The following is a 22,427-nucleotide window of genomic DNA, read 5'->3' on the forward strand; positions in this document are numbered from 1 at the left end:
GAGAGCTGTTCAGCTCTAAAATACTCTTAATCTTCTACTTTGTTCAATCACAATAAAGCACACTGAATAAAAATTAGGAAATGGAGCTTCAAAGGATTGGTGCGAGGAATGAACTGTATGTATTCACATCATTTCAACTATGCTTCGTACCACTACCTGAAACACTGCTCTCTGAAAGTGCGATAAAATCATGCTATCTGAAGAACTCTTTCAGTGGTTTGTTGATTTAATGTGTTTTCACGTGAACAACCTATGAATTATCTGCTTAAAAATGCAGGAGGGTGGAGTGGGTGGGGAAGGAAAACAACCAGTAATTGAGCTTGTGTTCAGGTTATATACCCTTGTCAGTAATAGAAAATGTTTACTCCAGAACCCTTGTCACCTGCTCTGATTCACTAGAGTCTGCTTCCTGTCCTTCAGTAGCTCCATCTACATCCATTTTGTGGAAGTTAGCTGAGGAATCTGGTCATTTATGTAAAAACGTGGTACTTATGTTGTGACTTATGTGGCTAAAAAAGGTATTTATTACTACTGTTGAACCCTATTTTGTTGTCGTTCATATCTGAATCTTTCTATCTTGCATTTGACGTAAGCCAACTGGAATCGCATTTTGCTTTATATATCATTTGGCAATATATTACCTTTTATTATGTGGTCACTGCAAAGAAACATGTAATGTTATTTTAACTCTGAACTGAAATAATAGCATATGTTATTAGAGCTGGTTGGGAATTTTTTGACCAAGTATTTTTTTGCTTACAATGCCAAATTATCGAAACCAAAACTTTTCAAAGGAACAGACTGATATCCACTAACTGTTTCTTGGGAAGATTCTTCAGCTCCAGGATGGAATTGCCAGTCAAAACCAGAGATATACTCAAAATAACAAATATTCTGGGGTCAGCATTATTTTTTGGAGGAACTCGGGTGCAGGGCCTTTGTTCTTCGTTATTTTAACCAGAGGCTTGAACCAAGATCTTAGATCTAACAAGTGAACGCCCTGAACCAGAAGTTAGAGGTTATTCTGGAGCGCATTCTCTGTTTCCCTCAATATATTCTCTTGAAGCTGTTTCATCTTGTTGAAATGGTGAAAGGACCACAGAGATGCTGAGTATGGCCTAGTGAATAAAGCCCTTCATTAACTTTGAGATGGTTAGATTTAAGTCTTTGCTCCAATTAATGTACTCAAATATTTTCACAAAGTGGAACAGCTCCTTTGAGAGAAGAACCCACAGAAGAATAAGCATTTCTTCTTGTGAAATGAGAGGAATAGCAGTGCCCGCAACACCAAGTTACTGCTATTTTGGCATGCGTTTCTCTTTCTCTTTGCTTTTCCTATTCCCTATTTTCCTGAAATGTTTCCTGCCCAGCTCTACATGTTAACTCTGTGCAAGTTGTCCTGGCAATGGTCTAATGTTGTTGCAAAATTGTTCTGTGCCATAAATCAGCTTAATCAGATTCCTGAGTGATGTAGAGTCTGTGTTCCTCTACTTATTCTGTATAGAAGTTGTGTATACGCTTATGAAAATGTTGAAAGCTCTAACGGAATGTGATTCTGCTTACATCAATTTTATGATGAAGTAAATATTTGATGTTTGACTGACATACGTAACTGGTACATGACAATTCATCTTGAATTATGAGTGACATGTATTCCACCTGGACTTGCCACTACTGTAAAATATTGCTTCTCTCATACTACTGCTCTGTGTTGCCTTTCTTCTGTCAAAGATTTTGTGAATGTTTGCTAGACTGAATTGTCACAGATGTTCCCTTGTCTTTGTGTGCATTTCTCCACTCTGTCCCCACTGCCCTGCCTCTAAAAATAAAGATGTTATAAACTCGACTTTTGTCATCAGGTTTTACTCTTAAATTACTAGATCATTTCTGGACTTCAGACAACTTGATTTGGAAAAAGGCAAATTTTTCATCCTTCTAGAAAATCTTCTCTTTGCCAGAGTTTAATTTCTTGTAAATGACCTTGAACTTGCTCGATTTTTCCTTTTTGATCCAAGAGTATCAGATTATTCTCTTTCACTTGTATGAGCTTTGTCTTGAGCTGGGCAAAAGCAGCAGGTATAGGCAAGGTGCTTAACCTTGTTCTGCCAGTGTGTCAAAATGTTGGCCTGAGTTATCTTTAACATTGTTATAGTTCTAAAATTATCTTTGGAATAACCTTTAACATGCAGTACTTGTATCTCTCATCGTTTTGGAAGTGTTTGCATTGACTGCTTACGAGGTATCTGGGGGCTTCTGGAAAGCTTTGTTGTTTAGACCTTTTCTGTCCATTTAAATGTATTCATTCTATGACAAACAGCTTGTCATATTTTCTCTAGCATGTGCCATACATTCCTGCAAAAACAATAAAAAGAGGAAATATAGATAATATTATTTATTATTTTTGTATGTATATATATGACACACAAACTCAAGAACAATAGCAAAAAAAGAACATCCTATTCTTAGGAGTGTGAAAGGCTTACAGTTATCTATCTACCATTAACTTTCAAGCCTCCAAAATAATACAGTATTTTGTAAACATAACATGATTGGGTGTTCATATGCTGTTTCAGTGTAACCGTGTAGTCACACTTAATGTTCCTGAAACTTAGAAGGTTTACCAATGTCTGAGCAAGCTAGTTCAAAGCTTCTTCAGCTGTGTGTGCAGTACAACTGTTGCTGCATTGTAAATACTTTCCCATTCCATTACAGAATTCTTGAATTTGTAAAAAAAAAAGTCAGGAAATTACAAATTTGTGACGTGCAAGCTTAAAAATTCCCTGTGTGTGTTACACTGGTTGAGGCTTTGGGAATCTGCTCTGCACAGTTGAAAATGTTCACTTTTCTAATGATGTAGCCTTCTCACTGACATTTCCTGCACAAGACACTTGCATATGCATTGTCATCCAATGTGTTTGCTTTATTCATCTGTTTGGCAACATCTGAGCCTCTCTACCATCTTCCCTGACCCTTCCCCCGCCATCAGTGTTTTTGTTTTTCACTAAAAATTAGATGATACAGTCTAATGTCATTTGCAAGGAAGCTTTCCAGAATTTGTAGTCATCAATATTCTGTCCAAAAAAATAAGCCTACTGAAGTATATGCTTTATAAGTTTATGAAACCAACCACTTCCAAATTGTTATTGTTACTGATATTGAATGATACCGGGGTGGGAGAAGAGGGGAATGGGTGTAAAATGTATTTGTGTATATATACATTATCTCTGTGTGTGTCCCCCCGACACATACATGTGTGTATACTTTTTTTTAGTGATGCTATAATCTCAGGCGATCTAGTGGCTTCTGGGTGGTATTCTGGATATAAAAATAATAGATCTGGGGTTTATTCCGATTAATAAATCCTCCTTTTCCACATGAAAAAAATGATATTTGCAGCTCCAAACAAAGTTCAGATTTGATCTCTGATTTTTAAGCTTTCAGTGCCAGGCTTTTAGACCAAAAAGTTTTACCATGGGCTTCAGTTTGTGGGGTTGAGATTTTTACTTGAAGTAAACCATCTATTTGAGGTGCTTCACTAATTTCTGACATTTTCTTGCCTTCGTTTATGGTAACTCTATAACTGCCAAGGTTTTTACTTTAAGCAAAACCAAGAGCTAACTTGGAGAATTCATCTTTGTTTATTTATCTTCTGAAGAAAACTTCAGACATTTCAGTAACTCCTCCATTAGACAAAAATCCTTACTTGTGTAATTGTCAGCAGTTCAGTAAAGGGAGTAGTACACTGGCAGTTAAAGAGGATTTCCAACCCAGGCTGCCTGCTGGGATTAGGGTTGCTGAAGAATAACTGCAACAAGCATGAGGAACTGCCTCCCCAAAAGAGCTGTCTGCAGAACAAATCTCTCTATGGCAGCATGAATGCAGCATGCTTCATATTTATTCTTTTATTTAATATTAAAGCCCATCAGCTTGCTTGCCTCATGCATGTTTGCTGCTGCACCTCATTGTACCTGTGGGAAGTTGGATGCCTTTCCTGCCCAGGGCCAATAAATGCTGGTGATAAATCACAGAATTTTTGTTTATACCTATGCCTTTTCCAAATGTCTCAGACCAGAATAACCGATGTGATCTCCGTTTTGTGTCCTAAACATACAAAAGGCACACAAAATAACAAAGAACAACACGTTTTGCCTCTGGTTGCTGCTTGAGGGTGAGCTCTCTGAGTGGGGGCTCTTCTCTAGGGCTGGTCTTACTTGCTAGTTAAAAAGATGCTGCGTAACAGATTCTAGTGTAACTGTTTGCTTTCAAGAGCTGGGAGCTTTATGCAAAATACCAAGATACTTGCAGTTACGTTGAATTCAGTATTGAGTAACTATACCATACAGATTTTTTTCTGATAATCCTAATTTTTTCCTGTACAGTCCATTGTCTGAAAATCATCTTTGGGGATGCCTAAAATATCCCAGTGTTTCATTTCATCGATCAAAATGTTCTGCTCTATTTTTACTCGGTACAAAATCCTGGTGTTGAAGCTTCCTGCTATAATGCTATATATGTTCACTCTCTTCACATAATGAGCATGTGTTTTGAAGCAGTTGCTTTTCAAGGTCAATGCTTTTTCAGACAACTATACTGCAATATGAGTCATAGGAGTTAATGACATAAACCAGTCGGTATAAAACCACTGGCTTTGGGTAACCAGCAATTGAAAATGAGCAGAGTTCTCAGCCCCTCATTTTTATTCTCTTTCTGGTCGCTAAAGTCATAAAGAGGAAATGATGGTACAGAATTTCACTTCTCCCCTCTCTGCTCATCTGCTGTAGGGAGCAGTTTTCTCGTCTAGGTTCACTGGGCCAAAGCAAAGAATTTACACGTGAATGAGTCTCTGTCTAAAAATCTGGCAAAAATGGTCCCAAGCTCTATTCTGAAGATTAAGTTCACCTTTAAAAATACAGCGTCTCCATTTTGAAATAGACTTTGGAACAGAAAAGCCATAGCCAGACACTGAAAAATTTTAAAGGAAAATGTAGAATAACCACATGGGGAACTTCCTTATGATCTGATGCTGGTTCCTCAGCAGGTAGCATAGTCACTGGGTTGGTAAGTTGTACCTGGGCTGTGGCTTGGTGTACATTTACAGATACAGATGCACAGTAGCTCCTTTGAGGAAAGGCTCAGAAGATTCTTAGCCCCATTCACGGGACTTCCAGAGTACAAGCAGGTTACTTGGGGAGCGTGGTTTCCTCCAAGTTTTTTAACAAATTAAATAAAAGTCATCTAGTAAAATAATCATCTAGTAGGTGTTATGTCTTGGTTAAGTCTCATGAGTTCACCGAATCTGTAAAGCTGTCAGCAGTCTTTACCTTGGGCTTTCCCCCTGGTGCTTTAAGTGATTAATATAAGACTGCTACTGCTGTTATGCAGTGGTACCAAATGCAGGGATGTGACAGGAACAGGAATCCTTAGCAATCCAGTATACTTAAAATACGTCTTATAAATCTAATTATTATATTAAATTAAAGATTTTTCTTTCCTGTAGCATTGTAATTTTCACATTAAATCTATGTTGTTGTACACCTGAACATGTTCCCTAGATCTAAGTTTCAAAAATCTAAATTAGGAAAATTTCCACCATCCTCTCTGCCTATAAATCTTTTTCTAAGCTCATTCTCATAATTGACAATTGCACTTCATTACAGCATTTAAACACTGCATGCATTTCTATTTAGGAACAGGTAGCATTTCAAGCTTGAGGTGGTTTTCTGTTCCTGCAGTTGAGGAATTGATGAAACCACCTATCAAGTAAAGATACTAATCAATAAGGAGAATGACTCCAGTGATTCCTACCCCACTTGTGTTTCACATTTGCTTGGGAAAAAATATCAGCTTGGCATGTAGTAGCAGCTGAATCACCAGCTGATAGCATAGCATTTAAAGCCAGAATTAGAAGCCAAAGATAAGTATAGCAGACAGCTAAGTGTGGCTACATTACAGTTACTCCAAGAAAAGCTGCTCCTGTTCGTCACACAGAATCCTTAGAACTGTGGCTTTCCTTCAGGTTTTCATCTAGACAATGGAATAATTTCATTTTTGTTTTCGTACAACTTAAGACTGAAAAAGGACTATTGAATTGCCCAGTATGATTTTTCTGTATGTTTGTTGCCCTGATATGTCAACCATTCTCTGGACTCCAGGCTCAGTAACATACCCAACTAATGTGTATCTCCCAGAAAAGCATGTGGTCCTGATTTGAAATGTCAAAGATGGGAAATCCACTTTCATTAAGGAATTTGTTCTGGCAGTTAATTATTTCAATTGCTAAATTCAGTGCCTTATTTCTAATAAGACATCTCTGGCTTCATCATCCACCTACTCGTTCTTGCTAAGTCTTTGCCCTTTACTTTAAAGACCCTTCTAGTAGTCTGTAGTTTATTCCTGGATAAGTACTTCTGCGCCACAATCAAGGAAACAAAATGTTGGGGCTGGTTGACTGTTTTTTAACATACTGAAGAGAGAGAAATCTCTGACTCTTTAAATGTAGGACATTCTTTCTCTGCAGTTATTTCTTTGACACTTTCCTGCATCATTTCCAATTGGCAAACTATTCTAAAGGCCACTAAAACTACATTGTTATGTCTCACCAATGTCCTACATAAACCATCTTTTTATCCTATGTCAGTACTTTACATACCTAGTTAACTGTGTATAATTAAAGTAACGTGTTATTTGTTAGCTGTAGTTAATTCAGCTGTGTAGACAAGTTACAAGGTGGAAATTCGGTCTTCAGGCAAGTCACCTATGTCATTTTCGGGTCATCTTCTTTTGCCAGCACTGTCTCACCCAAGCGTAACAAACTAACTGAAGTTTTTAAGTTCAAATGAACAACAGTAGATCCCCCCAGATTCCCTGGTGATAAATTTGGAACCATGTCAGCAAAGGTCAGGAAGTTGATTGAAATCAGTTCTCTCTGGTGAACTTTGCAAATCCTGGCTCTCCAGCAAGCAGTAGATAAACTGGACCTATGCTTTTATGCCTCATCACCATTTGTATGTTCTCTCATATATGATTTTAATTCTTCTAAAAGACTTTGTGTGTGATATTTTGGATTGAATATTAAATTCTGGCTTAAAGAAAATCACACTAAAGACACGCATGCTTTCCTTTTCCCTAAATAACTATTCACTGGTTTGAGCTAATCATTTTACCCTAACACTGTGTTCTTCCTATCCCATTTAATAAGACTATTTGTCTAGCATTTGTATAGTAACCCTTGAACCAATGAATGCTAAAATGTTAAGAATCTTTTTGCTTTAATCAATAATTTGCATTATTTGGCATAAGATCTCATTATCACACAGAATTTACATAATATCAAAACAAAATCTCTCTTACAATACCTTATTTCATGTTTAGGAAAAGTCCTGAAAATCTTAACAGTCATTCAGAACAGCTCAAGGAGAAAGAAAAGCAAGGTTTTTTCAGGGCAATAAAAAAGAAAAAGAAGAAATCTCAAACTGTAAGTATGCAGTATTTCTAAAAGAAAATGTTTATTGGTTTTGATTTATACCTTTTTAATATGTTAGGTTAGTACAGTACCTTTGTATTATTTGTGATCATGCCTGCATGTATCTCTTTGTTCTTTTATTTTCTCTCTTCATTATATGAAATTGAAATTCTTTCCCCGCTCAGGGTTTATTTATGTGCCTTTTCAAATATTTCTTCACCTACTAGTCCTGTGCATCTTTGTTTTCATTCAGATGCTTTGAGAGCCAGTTTTGGTGCAAGTTGTTGCAGCAAATTCTTTTGCAGGATATTGAGATACCATTCCAAGAATAGCAAATGCATTATTGTGTGTCCTCAGAGCTTGAATAATTTCGGGCACCTGTGAGGAGGAGATCAAACTGTTATAAATGAGAATTCTTTCCATTTTTTTTTCACGGCAGTGAAAACATGATAAGAGCCTCTGTCTTCTTGCTACACCCTGTGGGAATAAGGATGGTGTGTCCTAACCATTCTTAACATTATATGTTTTACTGGGGGAATGGATTGTGGCTTTTGTTATTGTTATTTAGTATAAGACTTTGATGCCTTTTATACATTTTTACTTTTTCATCTAGTTTATGGGAGGGAGAAAGGACTTTATTTTATCCGAGGGTGGGGGTATATTAACATTTCACAAAGTTTTAGAATTAAAATCTCCCTAAGAACAGAAGTAGCCTCAGTGTCATCTCATCTTATGTGTGTACAGGTGTCTGGTTCAGACACTGTTCTTTGTTCTTCATCTGTTAGTTGAGGACATCCACCTAAAAAACATTGGGACATTCATTAGCATCTTCCAGCACAAACAAAAATGATTACCTCCATTTCAGCACTAAGTCTGACTTCAGTACTAAAAGCTGTTAGGAGCACTGTAATACTAGCCCTTCTAGCTCTCTTTGTGTAGTACACAAATAATGTTTTCTCTGAATTCATATTAAAAATCTAACAGATAGCTTGTGACTACCCAGGTTTATTTCTGAGGCTGAAAATTCTTATAGAGTCCTCAAAGTGTGAAAATCCGCTTACTTACTCTGACACAGACTTCCTGCAGCAAATAACAAACTACACCTGAGAACTGTCACAACACTGAGAAGCACATCATAGCTAGCTACTATTTAGTTCTGATATCCTTTAGCAAGTCTCATTTTCCTTAGTGATCGTCATAAGAGTCATAAAAGATACCTGAAATTGGATTGAAAACATCTTCTTAATAATGTAATTCTCCAAATATCTAATAGTCCAGAACTGATCCCAATTCCTGACACTTCCTCCTGCAGAGTTGTTCCTATTAATCATTCTCTCTAGAGTTCTCCAGGGGCGGTTCCTCATGGGATAATAATCATTACTGCCTGCTATGGAAATTTTTTGTGATATTGTTTTTGCAGAGCTGGTTTTATCCATTCTTCTTTTCATCTTGTTTGAAGTCTTTCAATAACGTAGCAAAAGGTTTTGGTGATGCTAGAATCACATTTTTTTCTGTCATCTGCCACCAAGCAATTTGATATCCATGAGGGTTGCACACAGTGTCGATAGGCACTGTCTTCAGAGGAGCCAGACTTTGGTATTGGCACATGCTGCAAGCTGTGGGTCTGAAGAAATTATCCATTTTGGAATAAACAGTTGCAGGTGACCATTTCTCCTAGGAATGCTTTGATGCCTTTTTAGTTTACTGAACTTCACACAGGAAATTCTTTTGACTGTAAAGTTCCTAAACAAGCTGTGCTAATTTGTGACTCTGTCCTTCATTAACTTGGATGGAATCTAGCAACTGAGAAAGCTGTTTGAAAACCCTCCCTGTTGGTAGTGCATCCATCATTGTCTTTATTTATATAATCATTATACTATATTTTTTTCTTTCGGTGGGCAGAATAATGCTAGAAGCAGGACATGTGTCCTATGCTTGTTTGTACCCGAGCAGGGGAGATGTAGACCCATTCATAATCTTAATGCTAGATAGTTCTGATTGTTGTTTGTGCATCCATTGGTATGCTCTTTGGTTGTATTACAAAAATTAAAACAGCCAGTACTCTTGCAGTTATACGTGAAGTTGTTGAAGGCATATTTTTGTCAGAACTGAAATAACTCACCTTGGAGCCCTCGCTTTTTTACAAGTTAAAAATACTTTCATTTCTTCTAGAAGTAGCTGTCAACTGCGCATCCTGGAACTGATTGCCATTATTGTTAGTGTATCTTTGATATTTTATTTATATAAAAATAAGAAATGTCATACCCCTGTAGATCTTTGTCATAAGTAACAAATGATTGCCAGAATTACAGGATTTGATCCACGACTACGTAAAGTCAACAGGACCTACCAGCTGTTTCCAAAGGGCTTTGAAACACACTCTGCATTCCTAATGAACATGGGTATAAGAATAGGTGATCTCTTTTACATGCTTTGTATGCATTGAGTTTCTTGAATTTGTTCCATATGCTTTTTTCGTTCAATCACTATTGTATTTCCCCAAAGCAAATTATAGGATTGATACCATATATTGTCGGAATTAAAAAAAAAAAAAAAGGAAAAGAATTAATATAGTAAGGACAGATCTCTTGAATTGAAATACTATGCATTTAGTTTTTGTATCTTATATTGCAGACAGACTCAACCAACGGGGAGAATCCAAGCATCAAGAAATCCCTCTTTCCTCTTTTTAATTCAAAGAATAATTTAAAGCATAGTTCTTCTTTGAAAAAGCTTCCTGTAGTCACCCTACCCATGGTATTAATTTTTAAGTACAGTAGCACTGTAAAATGCTCCAGTAAACTTGTTTTACTGACTACAGCAGCATGTGTTTTATTTTCATGGGATCACTTTCTCTTCATGCCAGTTAAGTATCTTGGGCCAGTTCAATAAATTTAAGCAAAATTGGCAGTTCTGTTGAAATAGATGGTGCCTAAAAAAAATGGTTTTAGTATTTGATATACTGAAAATGTAACATATGTAGTTCCAGAGAGAATGAGCCCTGGGACTAACACTGAAGGAGGAAAATAGCTGTGAAATCATGTATGTTTAAAATTAAACTGTTTCATTCTGTTTCAATCAGGAAAAAAATTAACCTGGTTTCTTTTGTAGCTGTATGGGAAATACGTTATTTTTTTTTTTTTATGCAAACTGCTCCTTTATGTATAAATGTAGTTAATCAAATATTAACAACAGATTATCTGACAACTAAATTTTAGCTCATGCCTCTGCTGTATTTTTGTTTGTCCTGATTGTTCATGATAAAAGACATCTTGCATTAAAAGTAGGTGAAATTTTAACTGTCCTTTTTTTTACTTACATGTAGAAGTTTTTTTCAAGAATTGTCGGTTTTAAATTATCCTTCTGCCATAAATTTTGTTGGATTTTCAGCTTGTTTTTGGGGGAGGTTGGGGATTTTCTTAATTTTTGCTTTAGTTTGGGATATTTGTGGAGGAGCAGAAAGACTGGGAAAGGAAAAGGTTTCATTTTGTGATGGCAAAATCAGCCAGACATCAGTTTAGAGAGATTTTGGTCTGCTTCACTCAAGAACAAATTTATAGAACTGATCCATGGTCTTAACTGCAGTATGGAATGCTTTTTAAATGAAGATGAGGCTCAACAATTTTTTTAATTTTTTTTTTTTTTTTTAATTTTTTGAAGCCTTGTTTAACTGCTCTCTCTTACAGCAAATAACACTAACAGCATGCGAATGCTTTAAGGGCTAAGGGTATAGCAAATCTGCATGATATCCACAGCCACTTGCTCTTACTCTGGGGAAAAATATGGAAAGGTCACTGCAATTCTGCTGCAGTAATGGGCTTTACTTGCATTCTGTAATTAACTGGGGGAAATGATTTACAGCTGTTCTTAAGAATATATTAGGAAACCAGTATTTAATATTTTGTTGCAGATGCCTAGCACTGATGGTCAGGATCTCTTGGCATTACAGAAAGCCATTCATTCTTCTAATCACCAGAGCAGCAGGCAGAAGGATTGGCATCCTGAGAAGATGACAGAAATCCAGCCGCATGTAAGTGGCATTATCAATTCCCTGTATTTTAACATCACTGAGGTATCTTGACAGCTTTTTCTCTGGTGAACACAAAAATTGCATTTGACGTTATTTCCCAACCTCCTCATTCTCCACTCATTGAGTGTAAAAAATCATGTGCCTGCAGTCCTGCAGAATTCTTTGAAAATCTAGACATGAATGACAAGGAAAAGAAGAGAGACTAAATGTCCCTGTGTCAATCTTTGAGCCTTTCAAAATATTGGTTATGTTTTTATATTGGAGGCAAGCAATGTTTCAGTCTGTGGTAGCTATGCAGCACCGTAGGGAAGCCCTCCAGTTAGCTCTGCATGGAAAGGTACATCCTGAAGATGCACTGCTACTTGACACAGTTTGATACCTGATGGGTCCACCAGAGCATCACGACCACGTTATGGTGTGGCTGTGCCTCAGCTGGCACAGACTGTGGTTTAAGCAGGCTACGTTATTGCAGCATATCACTGCAGTAACACAGCTTTATTTTCTCCAGCTCTAAAACCAGCTTGGGGGGCAGGCTTTGGGAGGGAGCTTCAGTGCCGTGCTGTTGCCATTACAACATTGAAAGCTGAAGAACAGGGTTTGTTGCAGCCCCAGTGTTTGAGGAAGCAAGTTGCTCTGTAAGCTGGGGAGTTTAATGAGGCTGGTTTTGTACCACTATGTGTGCTCAGGCTTCCCCAGCTCTTGCTACCCGAGTCTTCATTTTCCTTCGAGCTGCTCACCAGTTAACGAAGCCGTGAGGGACTAGTGCAGCTTATCACGCAGCTGCCGGCAAACAAAATACCCCACTGCTGAGTTCTACCAGTCCTTCTTCCAGTGCAGATGGTTACTTAAGACTCTCCCTAACCCCCAGTTGATGTTCACACAATTTTTAGGAACTTTGTATTTCTGATACCTGTGCTTCAGAAAATGTGGCAGAAGTTTTAAAGTTAATAGCAGGAGTAGTGACGGGTGGCCAGCTAGTGCAATTGTCTGTGCCTTTTCATAGGAAAGAAGGTTAAAAGTATTGATGGGAACTTTTTGAATTAAATATTCCAAATAAATCATAGAATCATAGAATGGTTAGGGTTGGAAGAGACGTCAAAGATCATCTAGTTCCAAACCCCTGCCCGTGGGCAGGGACACCTCCCACTAGAGCAGGTTGCTCAAGGCCACATCCAGCCTGGCCTTGAACACTTCCAGGGATGGGGCAGCCACAACTTCCCCGGGCAACCTGTTCCAGTGTCTCACCACCCTCATAGTAAAAAATTTCTTTCTGATATCTAATCTGAATCTTTTTAATTCCAATTTAAAACCGTTTCCCCTTTTCCTATCATTACCCTTCCTGACAAAGAGTCCCTCCCCAGCTCTTCTATAGGCACCCTTCAGATATTGAAAGGCCGCTATAAGGTCTCCCCGGAGCCTCCTCTTCTAATACAAATACAAACTAGAAGTGAAGAAGTCCTGTGAAGTTCAAGATGTTCAGTTTAGGACATGACAGTTTTATTATAGGAAGCCTGGTATGATGGAGAGCAGAAGGTCAAGCGCTTTCCCCCGTGTCTTTCAGAGCCAGCCATTAAAATCTCTTCGCAAGCTCTTACACCTCTCCTCTTCAAATCACCCCGTCCCTGCCGAGCCTCGCTTCCAGCCCCTGCCGACTCAGCCAGCCAAAGCTGCTTTTTCTGAAGTGCGGATTCACCCCATGAGTCAGAGCTCCGGCGGCGGCGGCGGCAGCACCGTGCGGCAAGAGCCCCAGCCGAAGAGCAGGCCCACGCTGCAGATAGCCAGCCAGCTGGAGCCTACCTGGCACGTCGCCCCCGTCAACCGGAGCGCCAGCGACGGGCCTCCCTACTCGGACCAGCTGCCTTCCAAGAGCGGACAGAACGGGCACACGTACAACCGCACGAACCGCTCGCGAATGCCAAATCTGAACGATTTGAAAGAGACAGCCTTGTAAATTGCACTCCGGAGGATAGGCCGGTTCGGGTGGAGATCAGCGTAGGGGAGTGAGTGGTGGTGGTGGTGGTTCTGGTGATGGTAAGACCCGCATTTTCAGCTTTATAAAGGTGTGCAATATGTACGTGTGGAGCTACGCTGTTTGGCCCCACAGTGAGAGTCAGGGATTCTACGGTGTAACCAGGTGAAGGATGAATTACCGGTCATCGGAAACGTTGCTGGATGCCAGGCAGAGTGTGCGGGTCGGGGAGAAAAACGCCTTGCCCTTTTCTCTCACTTACATTCCAGCTTAGTGCACATCTCTGTCTGAGAGCGGGGAGACTTCTGGTATGTATTGGCACTTATAAGGGTGAAAACATTCATGTCTAGACCTATGCCCTTACTACATTTTTTGCTGCCTAGTTAAAACAGTGGGGTTTGTGTGATTAAAAAGTGTATCCCGGTTAAGGGTTTAAAGTTAAATTGTATGTCTTAAATTTGTTTTTTAAACTTCCATATTTGATAGGATTTGTAATATTTATTTATGATGACCTAATATCGTACTGTTATAATCATATCTTTTATGTTATAATGTAAAGTTATTTTGAGCTGTTTGAAACATTGTGAAGCAGTGCAACAGCTACAGTAGTTTCTATAAAAAACTAACAGTGACATTTATATATTGCATCAGGAGTATTTTATTCTATATATAAATATATATATAAATGGAAAATAACTGTCTGTTTTTTAAATATACTCATTTAAAAGAAAAGTATTGTTATGACACTATCTGCCATATTTTTATACATTTGTGATATAAAGTGCAGTATTATACTTCTAATAAAAGGAAGTTGAATGTGGATATAAACGTGACTGTAACAGTATGAATCTTGCTCAGCTATGAGAGCCCGGTATTATAGGCATTATTGGTAACAAACAAAAGACAACATTCAATTCCAAGCTTTATTATGGGCTATTTTGTTGGAAGTATTGGCTAAATGTAAGAGACTGCAGAACTGTACAGTAATGTAAATGTGGTACATTCTCCCCTGTGTCCTTAGCTTTCCTAGTAATATTGATGGGATTTCTGCATCAAGAGCACAGAGCCCCACTACCAAATTTTTGTTTCTTCTAAAGAGATAAAGTGCCCCGTGACTACAAGCTAAAGCAGGTGCTCTTCCACTTAATAGCAGGGGTGAAAACCAAAGAACCATAGCATGAATTGCAAGTGAAATGCCAAACCTACGCATAGCATGGCACTGCAGATCATGGTATAAGCTTTTATGCATATGTGTATTTTACATCTTGTTTAGCAATCTATTAACTAATAAGATAAACACTGTATTTAAATTTAAACTACTCTTGCACTTTTTATTATATTTCAGGATGTGTTTAAAGCTACAAATCTGATATTTGGATATTGAGGGAGAAGGTTGCCATGCAACTTCATTTCTCCTTAGGTCTTACTATCCAAATATTCCCGTACACAGTTCAGTTACCAGTCTCAGCAAAATACTAGATCTTAGGTTCCGGTCTCCTGTACAAGATTGTTAAAACTGCCTTTACGTTGGTGAATGTCGAGTGTAGCAAATACACAACCCGATTCCTCTGTTGCTACCGGTAAAGGAAATCAAAGGTGAGCCAGTAGGAGTCAAAAGAGTTACGCCAGTCTAAAGTTTGTGCAATAAGAGAGTCAGGCCTGTAGTGTCAGAACAATACAATCTTTCCTTTTTAAACACATTAGTTCAACTCTCTCATTACTCTGCAGCATAGTTAGTTTTCTAGATGCTGTCCTCATAAGACACTTGTACTTGCAAATACGTTGTCTTTTCCAAAAAGAGATTAACCTGAATGTAAAGTTGATGATTTAGCCATATATGTAGTTAACAGAAGCAGCAGCCAGGCAGCAAGAGCTGAACTTCCTGAACTTGGATAACAATGCAAACTGGGCGTGCTGTCCAGCACATCTTGAGTCATACCAAAGTTCTAACAACAGCAAATTTGGCACCACTACTCTAAAAGTATTTGTCAGAAAGTCCATTATGGAAGGATGTTGCATCAGGTGTGTCCAGGGCAAAAAGTTAATTGTCAAAATTGTCAATTGCCTGCAAGAAATGTGCATGTGATTTTTCTATAGATATATATGATATAGGATATCTAGATATATATGATATATACTGTGTCGATATGTCATATATATAACATATATAAATAGAGCAGACGTGAAATGGTATCCAGTTTTTGATGAGTTCAGTGGGCATCCCGGAAAGACATTGTGATATTTACTAGCCATCACTGTCAGAGTTTAGCAGCATATTTTAGCAATGTCTTTCGGGTTCACCAGTTGGTCACAACTAGGTTAGTCCCGTTCTCTGCTTTGAAATGGGCTGGTGCCACTGAAATCCCTCACAAAAGTAGTGTCCGAGAGTGGGGCTCTAAGCAGTACGATTTGAATGTCTCCAAGGGAGCGTTCAGACTAGACTCTTCTGTACTTAGTGGATATGTACCCTTTTGCCTCTTTGCAAGACTTTTAGCTTGCTGGTAAGAGCTTCGTGCTGGGGATGATGCTGCTGGGCTGCCTGTGGCTGTTCTGATTTCTAGCAAGGAAAAATGTTTCCAAAGGATTTTCTTTCTCAGTACCCATTAAGTTAAATCAGGGTAATCTCTGACTGTACATATAGCTGTTTAAAGTAGTTAGCAAAGCTTCAAGGGTGACCCAAGGAATGTTCAAGTATTTGGTGGCCCATATTTACAGAAAATTGTTTCTACTTCATACTGCATTTTCTTCTCACATTCAACAAACCGTAGTAGATTTCAGTTAAATACTAAATTGTGTTGAACGTATGTAGTATTTTCTTCCTTCTGTTGGAAAGAACTTCCAGCAGCTTGGCCAGCTGGTGCTGGGAAAAATTGTGTATTTTTAACCTGGTCTAACTTCCCAATATTTATAATATTGCTAATGTAATTTTGCCAAGGCTTCTAAAGGAGTCTTATTATAGTGACTGAGATTTGCTGACTCAATAAAGGGGAAGAGAATTACAGAGCAAACAATTTTGTAAGTGTGAGCTTTCCTCTTCACTGGTCTGTGAGTCTTGTGCTACATGTTCTATAGAGTTACTTAGTATAAAGTATGGTAGTTAAACTGCATTTTATTCTTTGGCAATCTGTTTTGCCTTATGGCGTCGTTAATGATGTGAATAGAAAAGAAACTAAGTTTCAGAAATGAATTATAGTCATTTTGCAGAATTTAAGCTGCCTAAACTTGTCTGTGTTTTCAGTATAGCTCTTGAGCTGTTGTTAACTGAAAAGAAGCACCTTAAGCTCATCTTAACTGAAATTGTATACGTGTTTAAGCTGTCCTTTAGAACGGCCATGTAAATGTATTAACCTGAAACAACAATTTTTTTTTCAACTGACCTGACCACAGAGAACAGTCCCTTAGAGTTATTTTAACGCTTTTTGTTCCATTCATCGCGGTCCAAGATTCATTGCTCCTCTGAGAGTTTGCCAGCACGGAGCACTGGGCAGAAGTCTTGGCAGGAAGTCAGCGATCCCAAATTCAGTCTTTTCTTCCTAAAATATTCCCCATCCCACAGGGCTTGGGACTGACACCAAGCTTTCATTTCTGATACCAAGTCAGACCCACCTAAATGTGTGGGTCCTGACACCGCTCTGTTTACAGATACTCACTCCTTTAGATAAATATTAAAGCAGGCTTCAAACTTCTGAACTTACAGGACACCCTCAGGTCGTCCTTAGGCTTGTCACCTTTCTCTGCTACACCAACTTGTTTCTGGGAGCAAAGCTGGAGTGATTCTTCAAGAAGCAGCGTCCTGTGATAGGCTCTTGGCCATGCCTTCTCATTGCGGTTAGGTCTCTTAACAGATGAATCTTACTGGCATAAAAAGCTACATCCCTACTTCATTTCCCTTTTTCTTCAGAAGCTGCTGTTGCCGTTAGCTGAGTAGACTCCTGTGTTCACCCAGAAAAAGCTAAGACTTCTTAACAATTCAGTGCTGTAGACCTCCTGTAAAGGAACGGAAACATGGATTATATAGTTCTGAAAGCGCCGTGGGGACCTGTTCAGCTAAGGCAAAACCCAGGCGCTTTTGAGGGGAGCCAAGCTCTAGAAGCATTTGGGGTTTTATTCATGTTTCAGCTTTTTGTTGCCTTATAATCATTTGGTAGTGAGACATGCTTCAAAAATACCTGCATGTAATTAATTCTGTATGTGTTGAACACTGCCAGAGTAGAGCTGGGCGAATATTTGAATCCCAGTTGCACATAGAGTATGAAAAGGATAGCCATATAAAATATACTGCAAATTGTGGGGTGGCAATGAATGTTTTTTTTTGGTGGTTTTTTTTTTTTTCCATTCCATCTAACATACATAATACATCTATTAATGGGATTATATCATGAACCGTGCATCTGGGCTGTTGTTCTTGTAAGTGAGGCCCACCATTCAAAACAGGATGGGAGCGCCACAGAGGATGATTGGAAAGGTGAAGTGCCCTATTTAACTGTTTTTAAATGACCTTCAAATCAGGACACTATTTAAGAACAGGTGCCTTTCCCTACACAGCTCTCTAAAGGTTTCATGTTATTAACCATTCATTAACTAGGTTTGTAGTGAATGAGGAGAAAAGCCATTTAACTTCTGGCCTTCGTTAAAAAGGGAGCGATTTGAGTAAACCCTTCCTTTTAATACAATACAGCCTGGCAGTTCTAGATGTTGACTCCTTTTTCAAAGGGTCAAAGAGCAGCAGTGCATCAATGCTCAGGCTCATCAGGCGAGTGAAGGCTTGTGCACATCACTTGGTTCAGGTGTTATTCTGAAACAAGATTTTTCATTCTGCAATCTTGAAGCAAATTTCTTGAAAATTAAGCAAAGCAAATCTTATAGGAGGTCCTCCTTCAATTGGAAGACAAAAGCTGTGGTAGGTCATCTGTTCTCTCAGTGGACTGTCTTAACAGCTACCGCGTGAGGCAGCACGGGTAAATCTGATTGATTAGGTCTGAATTTTACATGCTCCAAGTTCTTCTTGGATGCTTATTTGTTACCTTGTGTACAGTCAATTGTTTGGTGCAAAAGTTGGCTTTATTTGACAAACTAAGTGGAAGGTGCATGAGAAGTGTGAGAGGAGCAGCCCTGATATGTTTTGATGCTTTCGTTCCCCCTGAATCAGATCACTTCTCAGGCTCTTTTAGAATGTAACTCAAAATATGCAGCCAGGAAAAAGTGTCTCTTCAGATGTGGGTGGGCCAAGGGTCTGAACATGGAATTTGTGACTTAGGCTAAGAGTGACTCTACACATCTCTTGTCTTCTCTGCAAGTCAATCTACCTCCTCTCTCTTGCAGAAGAATGTGGTCAAGGTTTGGTTTGTTTGTTCTGAGTTTATTATTAACTCCAAATTTTGAAGAGACATATAAAAAGCTTCTTCCTCTAGGTACTGTTAGCAACCAAGTAATAAAATCTTGATGGGCCTTCATCTGATATACTTCTGAAACCTCCAAGCCATCTGAGCTCTCCTAAAGTCCCAATGCCATCCTTTGCACTGCTTTGCAGTCTTCCCTTGCCCTTCCCCTTGTGATTCTCAAATATTGCAGTTGCCTTGTTCTTCGTTGTTTCTCTAGTGCAGATTATCAGGGAGTTAGAGGCCTTATCTACTACTCCACCCTGTTTGCTGTTTTATTCAAACAGCTATCCTTAGACTTGCTCAGGATTTTCTTCACTTTAATTTTCCATTTCATCTGGGTGAGATACCTTACCTCGTTGCGCCCCCACCAAGACACGCTGCCTGCCAGGCGCTTTGTTCCACCAGGTCTCTGTGTTCACAGGGCATTGTTTCTCTGGATCTGTTCTGAGAAATGCAAGGTGGCATCTCCGTTGTACAGGCGTAGAAATGCATTGTGAAGTGACTGCTTTCCTAGAGCTTTCCATTAGCAACGTCAAAGCATGTTCATAGCACAAGATGGAAGCCGCTATTCAAGTTTCCTATAGGATGTGAACCTCTTGGTGTAAACTCTTGACATGTAAATCCAATGGCAGAGCTTTTAACTGTTTAGTAACAAGGCAAAACTTTAAGTGTAGGTTACTGTCTCAATTTTCCTTTTCTTCTTTTTTTTTTTTTTTGCTAGTGCACATCTTAGACTTGTACTACTGAAGGATATGTCTAAGCAAAAGGAGTAACATCCATATACATTCGGGTTATATGGAACAATAAGCTAAAATCTTCCATGAAACCATAATTTTGTTGGAAACTCTATGCAGGCATTTTAAAATCTGGTTAATCTGCTAAAGACTTCCAGGACTGCTTAGATCTCCACTGTGAAATGCTGAATTCTGAATTTATGTCATATGGGAGAAGGAAGGAAGGACGAGGTTGAGAAAAATGTGATCTTTTTCACAATCTGCCAGTACAGACTATTCCAAAAATAACAGGCTGGGGAGGTAGCTTTCAAAACTTCTAAATTTATGGATAAGATTCCCCGATGTTTTTTAACAGCTACTAGAAATCTAAAGCGCACAAACTTTTAAATCTACCATGCTTTCTGTTGTGGAAGGGATGTGATGTGGTGTTAACCTTTTTAATCCTGGAATACAAATTGATTTTAAAATGTGTTGAATATTTAAGGATGACTTCATGCAAGTTAATAAACCATTTGTAAAGTGTTTGTATACAACCCTTTGTATCATGTTGTTGGTACACCTTACCAAATTTTTTTTGGGCATGTATTCCATTCTTAACTTCTGTACAATTTCTATTGTTGCTGTAAATATTCTAAAAGAGAAAAAAAAAAAATCCTGTGGTAACCTTAATTATCAGCATGGAAATGGTTAATTTTTACTGAGCACAATGTATTTTTGAATGGGCCTTCCAAAATATGTCTTTAATAAAAATGCAGATTTTGCACTAGAACACTGGCACTGGTCAATGGATCTTCTTATTTCTGATACGTCTCCTCCAGAACCTCCACATATGTCATTGTGGCTCCCAGATGAGCAGGACGGGCCAGAACCACACCAGGGCTCCTCTGCCCAATGGGTTGTGGCCAGGTCCTTGCTCACTCGCCATCTGAGAAGCCAGTTTGTATCTGTCCACAAGCCTAACGTTTCCACAGCAGCATGGACAAAACAGCTCTGAAGCACCTTGTTGCCCACCATTCCTGTCATCTCATTGCAGGCACTGAGGGATTTTCTTCCTGTCAGGGCAAAAATCTCTTTTGTTCTCTCTTCTGAACAGCATCAACCCACCAATCCCTTCAGCAGGCACTACCTAGAAATTAAAAGACCCTGAAGGTTTCCAGCCCTGAAATTGTCTTTGCTGCAGAAGGGGAGCCACCATTTGGGTAGCATGTTGACATTTCAGCCAGCACGTGAGCTGAGGCCCTCCTAGGCAAACATTCAGGTGTCAGCGATACATTTTTCGATGGGTTCTGCTTTAATGTGTCCTGGCCATGACTTTTTTTTTTGTTTTGTGTGCAGCTTTAAAAAACTTTAAAATATTTCTCTGCTGGTCCTTCATTCTTCAGGATAATTGGAAACAAACTGAGGAGAAGGGACCACTTTTTCTTGGCCTCCCTTCTTTTCCTTTCCTCTCCAGCATCAGACTTGCTGGAAAACAGGACTTGCAGTCTGTTCACATCCTTCCAAAACAACCACCTGGTGGGTCGTGCCACAGCTACTGTGAGACCAGGCCTTTGCCTGGTGCCTTCACCGAGCTGCGCCCATCACCTCCCAAACTGGCCTGAGCTTGTGGCTTTCGCTTCCCCCAGGACAAGTGGCCCAGCATTTAAGCAGTTGCAGGCAGAAATGCATTTGAAATGCCTGTTTCCTTGAGGCACCCAGTGTAGGAGTTTTACTCCTACAATCTAGCTTTGCTCTTATTCTTTCAATGATCTCATTAAAGTGACCCCCAGCCACTCAGTGCCCTTTTCTGTCCTCCTTGCAGGGCTCCACAAAATGAAGTGGCCACCTCCTTGAGCACCTCAACCTCAGTAGCCCCAGTGTAGTCAGCGTTGGGCCCCCATGGGATGGGGAGCAGAGTGGGTGTGGGCATTTTTCTCTGACAGCTGTGAAGGGATAATTCCTGCGGGTACCCAATAAAAGAAAGGGGCTGTTGATTTACAAATGGTAAGGCCTGAGGCAATCTCTTACTACATAGTTAAGTTTGCCAAGTTTGACTTCTCAGCACCGTTCCCTCACTTCTCTCTGGAGGTATCCTGGGCTATAAATTCAGGTCACAAAACAGAAGGCAGCTCTTGGTCCTGCCTCCTGTTTCAAACCGTGTTTGCAAAGCCATGTGTTGGTCTCTGTACCGCTGTAGGTAAGGACCTGCAGGATTTTCACTCCTAGAAGATGCTTTTTCAGCACTGCTTTGCGTCATCTCCTGCAGCCTGTTATTGGCTCAGTTCTGATTAATTGTCAGCGGAGGCATCTGTGCCGGTAAATTAGAATGATATTGATATGCTAGGAGAAGTTAGACTTGATGAGGAAAATCTTTCTATTTTTGTAATCGTATTTTGGCTGGGTTTATGCTGCTTTCATAGCGCCTTCAGTCACACTATTGCTCCAACATGCTGCGTTTTTGCAGAGGTGGAAGTCAAGTGCAATTCTGAAAGCGTTTTAGGACCACTTAATTAATTGAGCCTCTCAGCACCCCTCTTTTTAGAGAAGAGGCAGAGGTTAAGTGAATTTCCAGAGGTCGATTAGCAAGCGAGCTAGGATCAGAACAGAAACTCCCACTTTAGCAGGAACCATTTAGACATCGCAGATGAAAGCCAGAAGTAGGTCCCTTCCCTGTGCAAGCTGGAGGGGTGAACTGCAGGGAAAGGACAGGGCGAGGCAAGGAGCAAATGAACTGTGAAATTCAGTGTGTGCCAGATAGTTCCACCTTATTTATCGCTGTACATTTCAGTCTGGAAAAGGGTCTAGTGATTTCTTTGAAGCTGGGAGGCTGGAAGAGTGATAGCACAAGTCCCTTCTACCTAGACAGTCTTCC

General features: G+C 39.4%; 1 protein-coding gene across 3 annotated transcripts in view; it reads left to right on the forward strand.

The window, feature by feature from the left end:
- CDKL5 (cyclin-dependent kinase-like 5) overlaps positions 1–20,350 on the forward strand; it is a 125,572-nt gene extending 105,222 nt beyond the window's left edge. For 2 of the 3 annotated variants that reach the window (XM_014960299.1, XM_014960301.1), the window contains exons 15-18: positions 7,372–7,474; positions 10,097–10,219; positions 11,373–11,492; positions 13,054–20,350. In XM_014960299.1, coding sequence (XP_014815785.1) covers positions 7,372–7,474; positions 10,097–10,219; positions 11,373–11,492; positions 13,054–13,443 — 736 coding nt within the window. In that variant the 3' untranslated portion in view covers positions 13,444–20,350. The remainder of the gene's footprint in view (positions 1–7,371; positions 7,475–10,096; positions 10,220–11,372; positions 11,493–13,053) is intronic. The other variant, XM_014960302.1, reaches the window with a different exon arrangement.
- The last annotated feature ends 2,077 nt before the right edge of the window (positions 20,351–22,427 follow it).

Source organism: Calidris pugnax, unplaced genomic scaffold, assembly GCF_001431845.1.
Source record: "Calidris pugnax isolate Ruff unplaced genomic scaffold, ASM143184v1 scaffold188, whole genome shotgun sequence".
Lineage (NCBI taxonomy): Eukaryota > Metazoa > Chordata > Aves > Charadriiformes > Scolopacidae > Calidris > Calidris pugnax.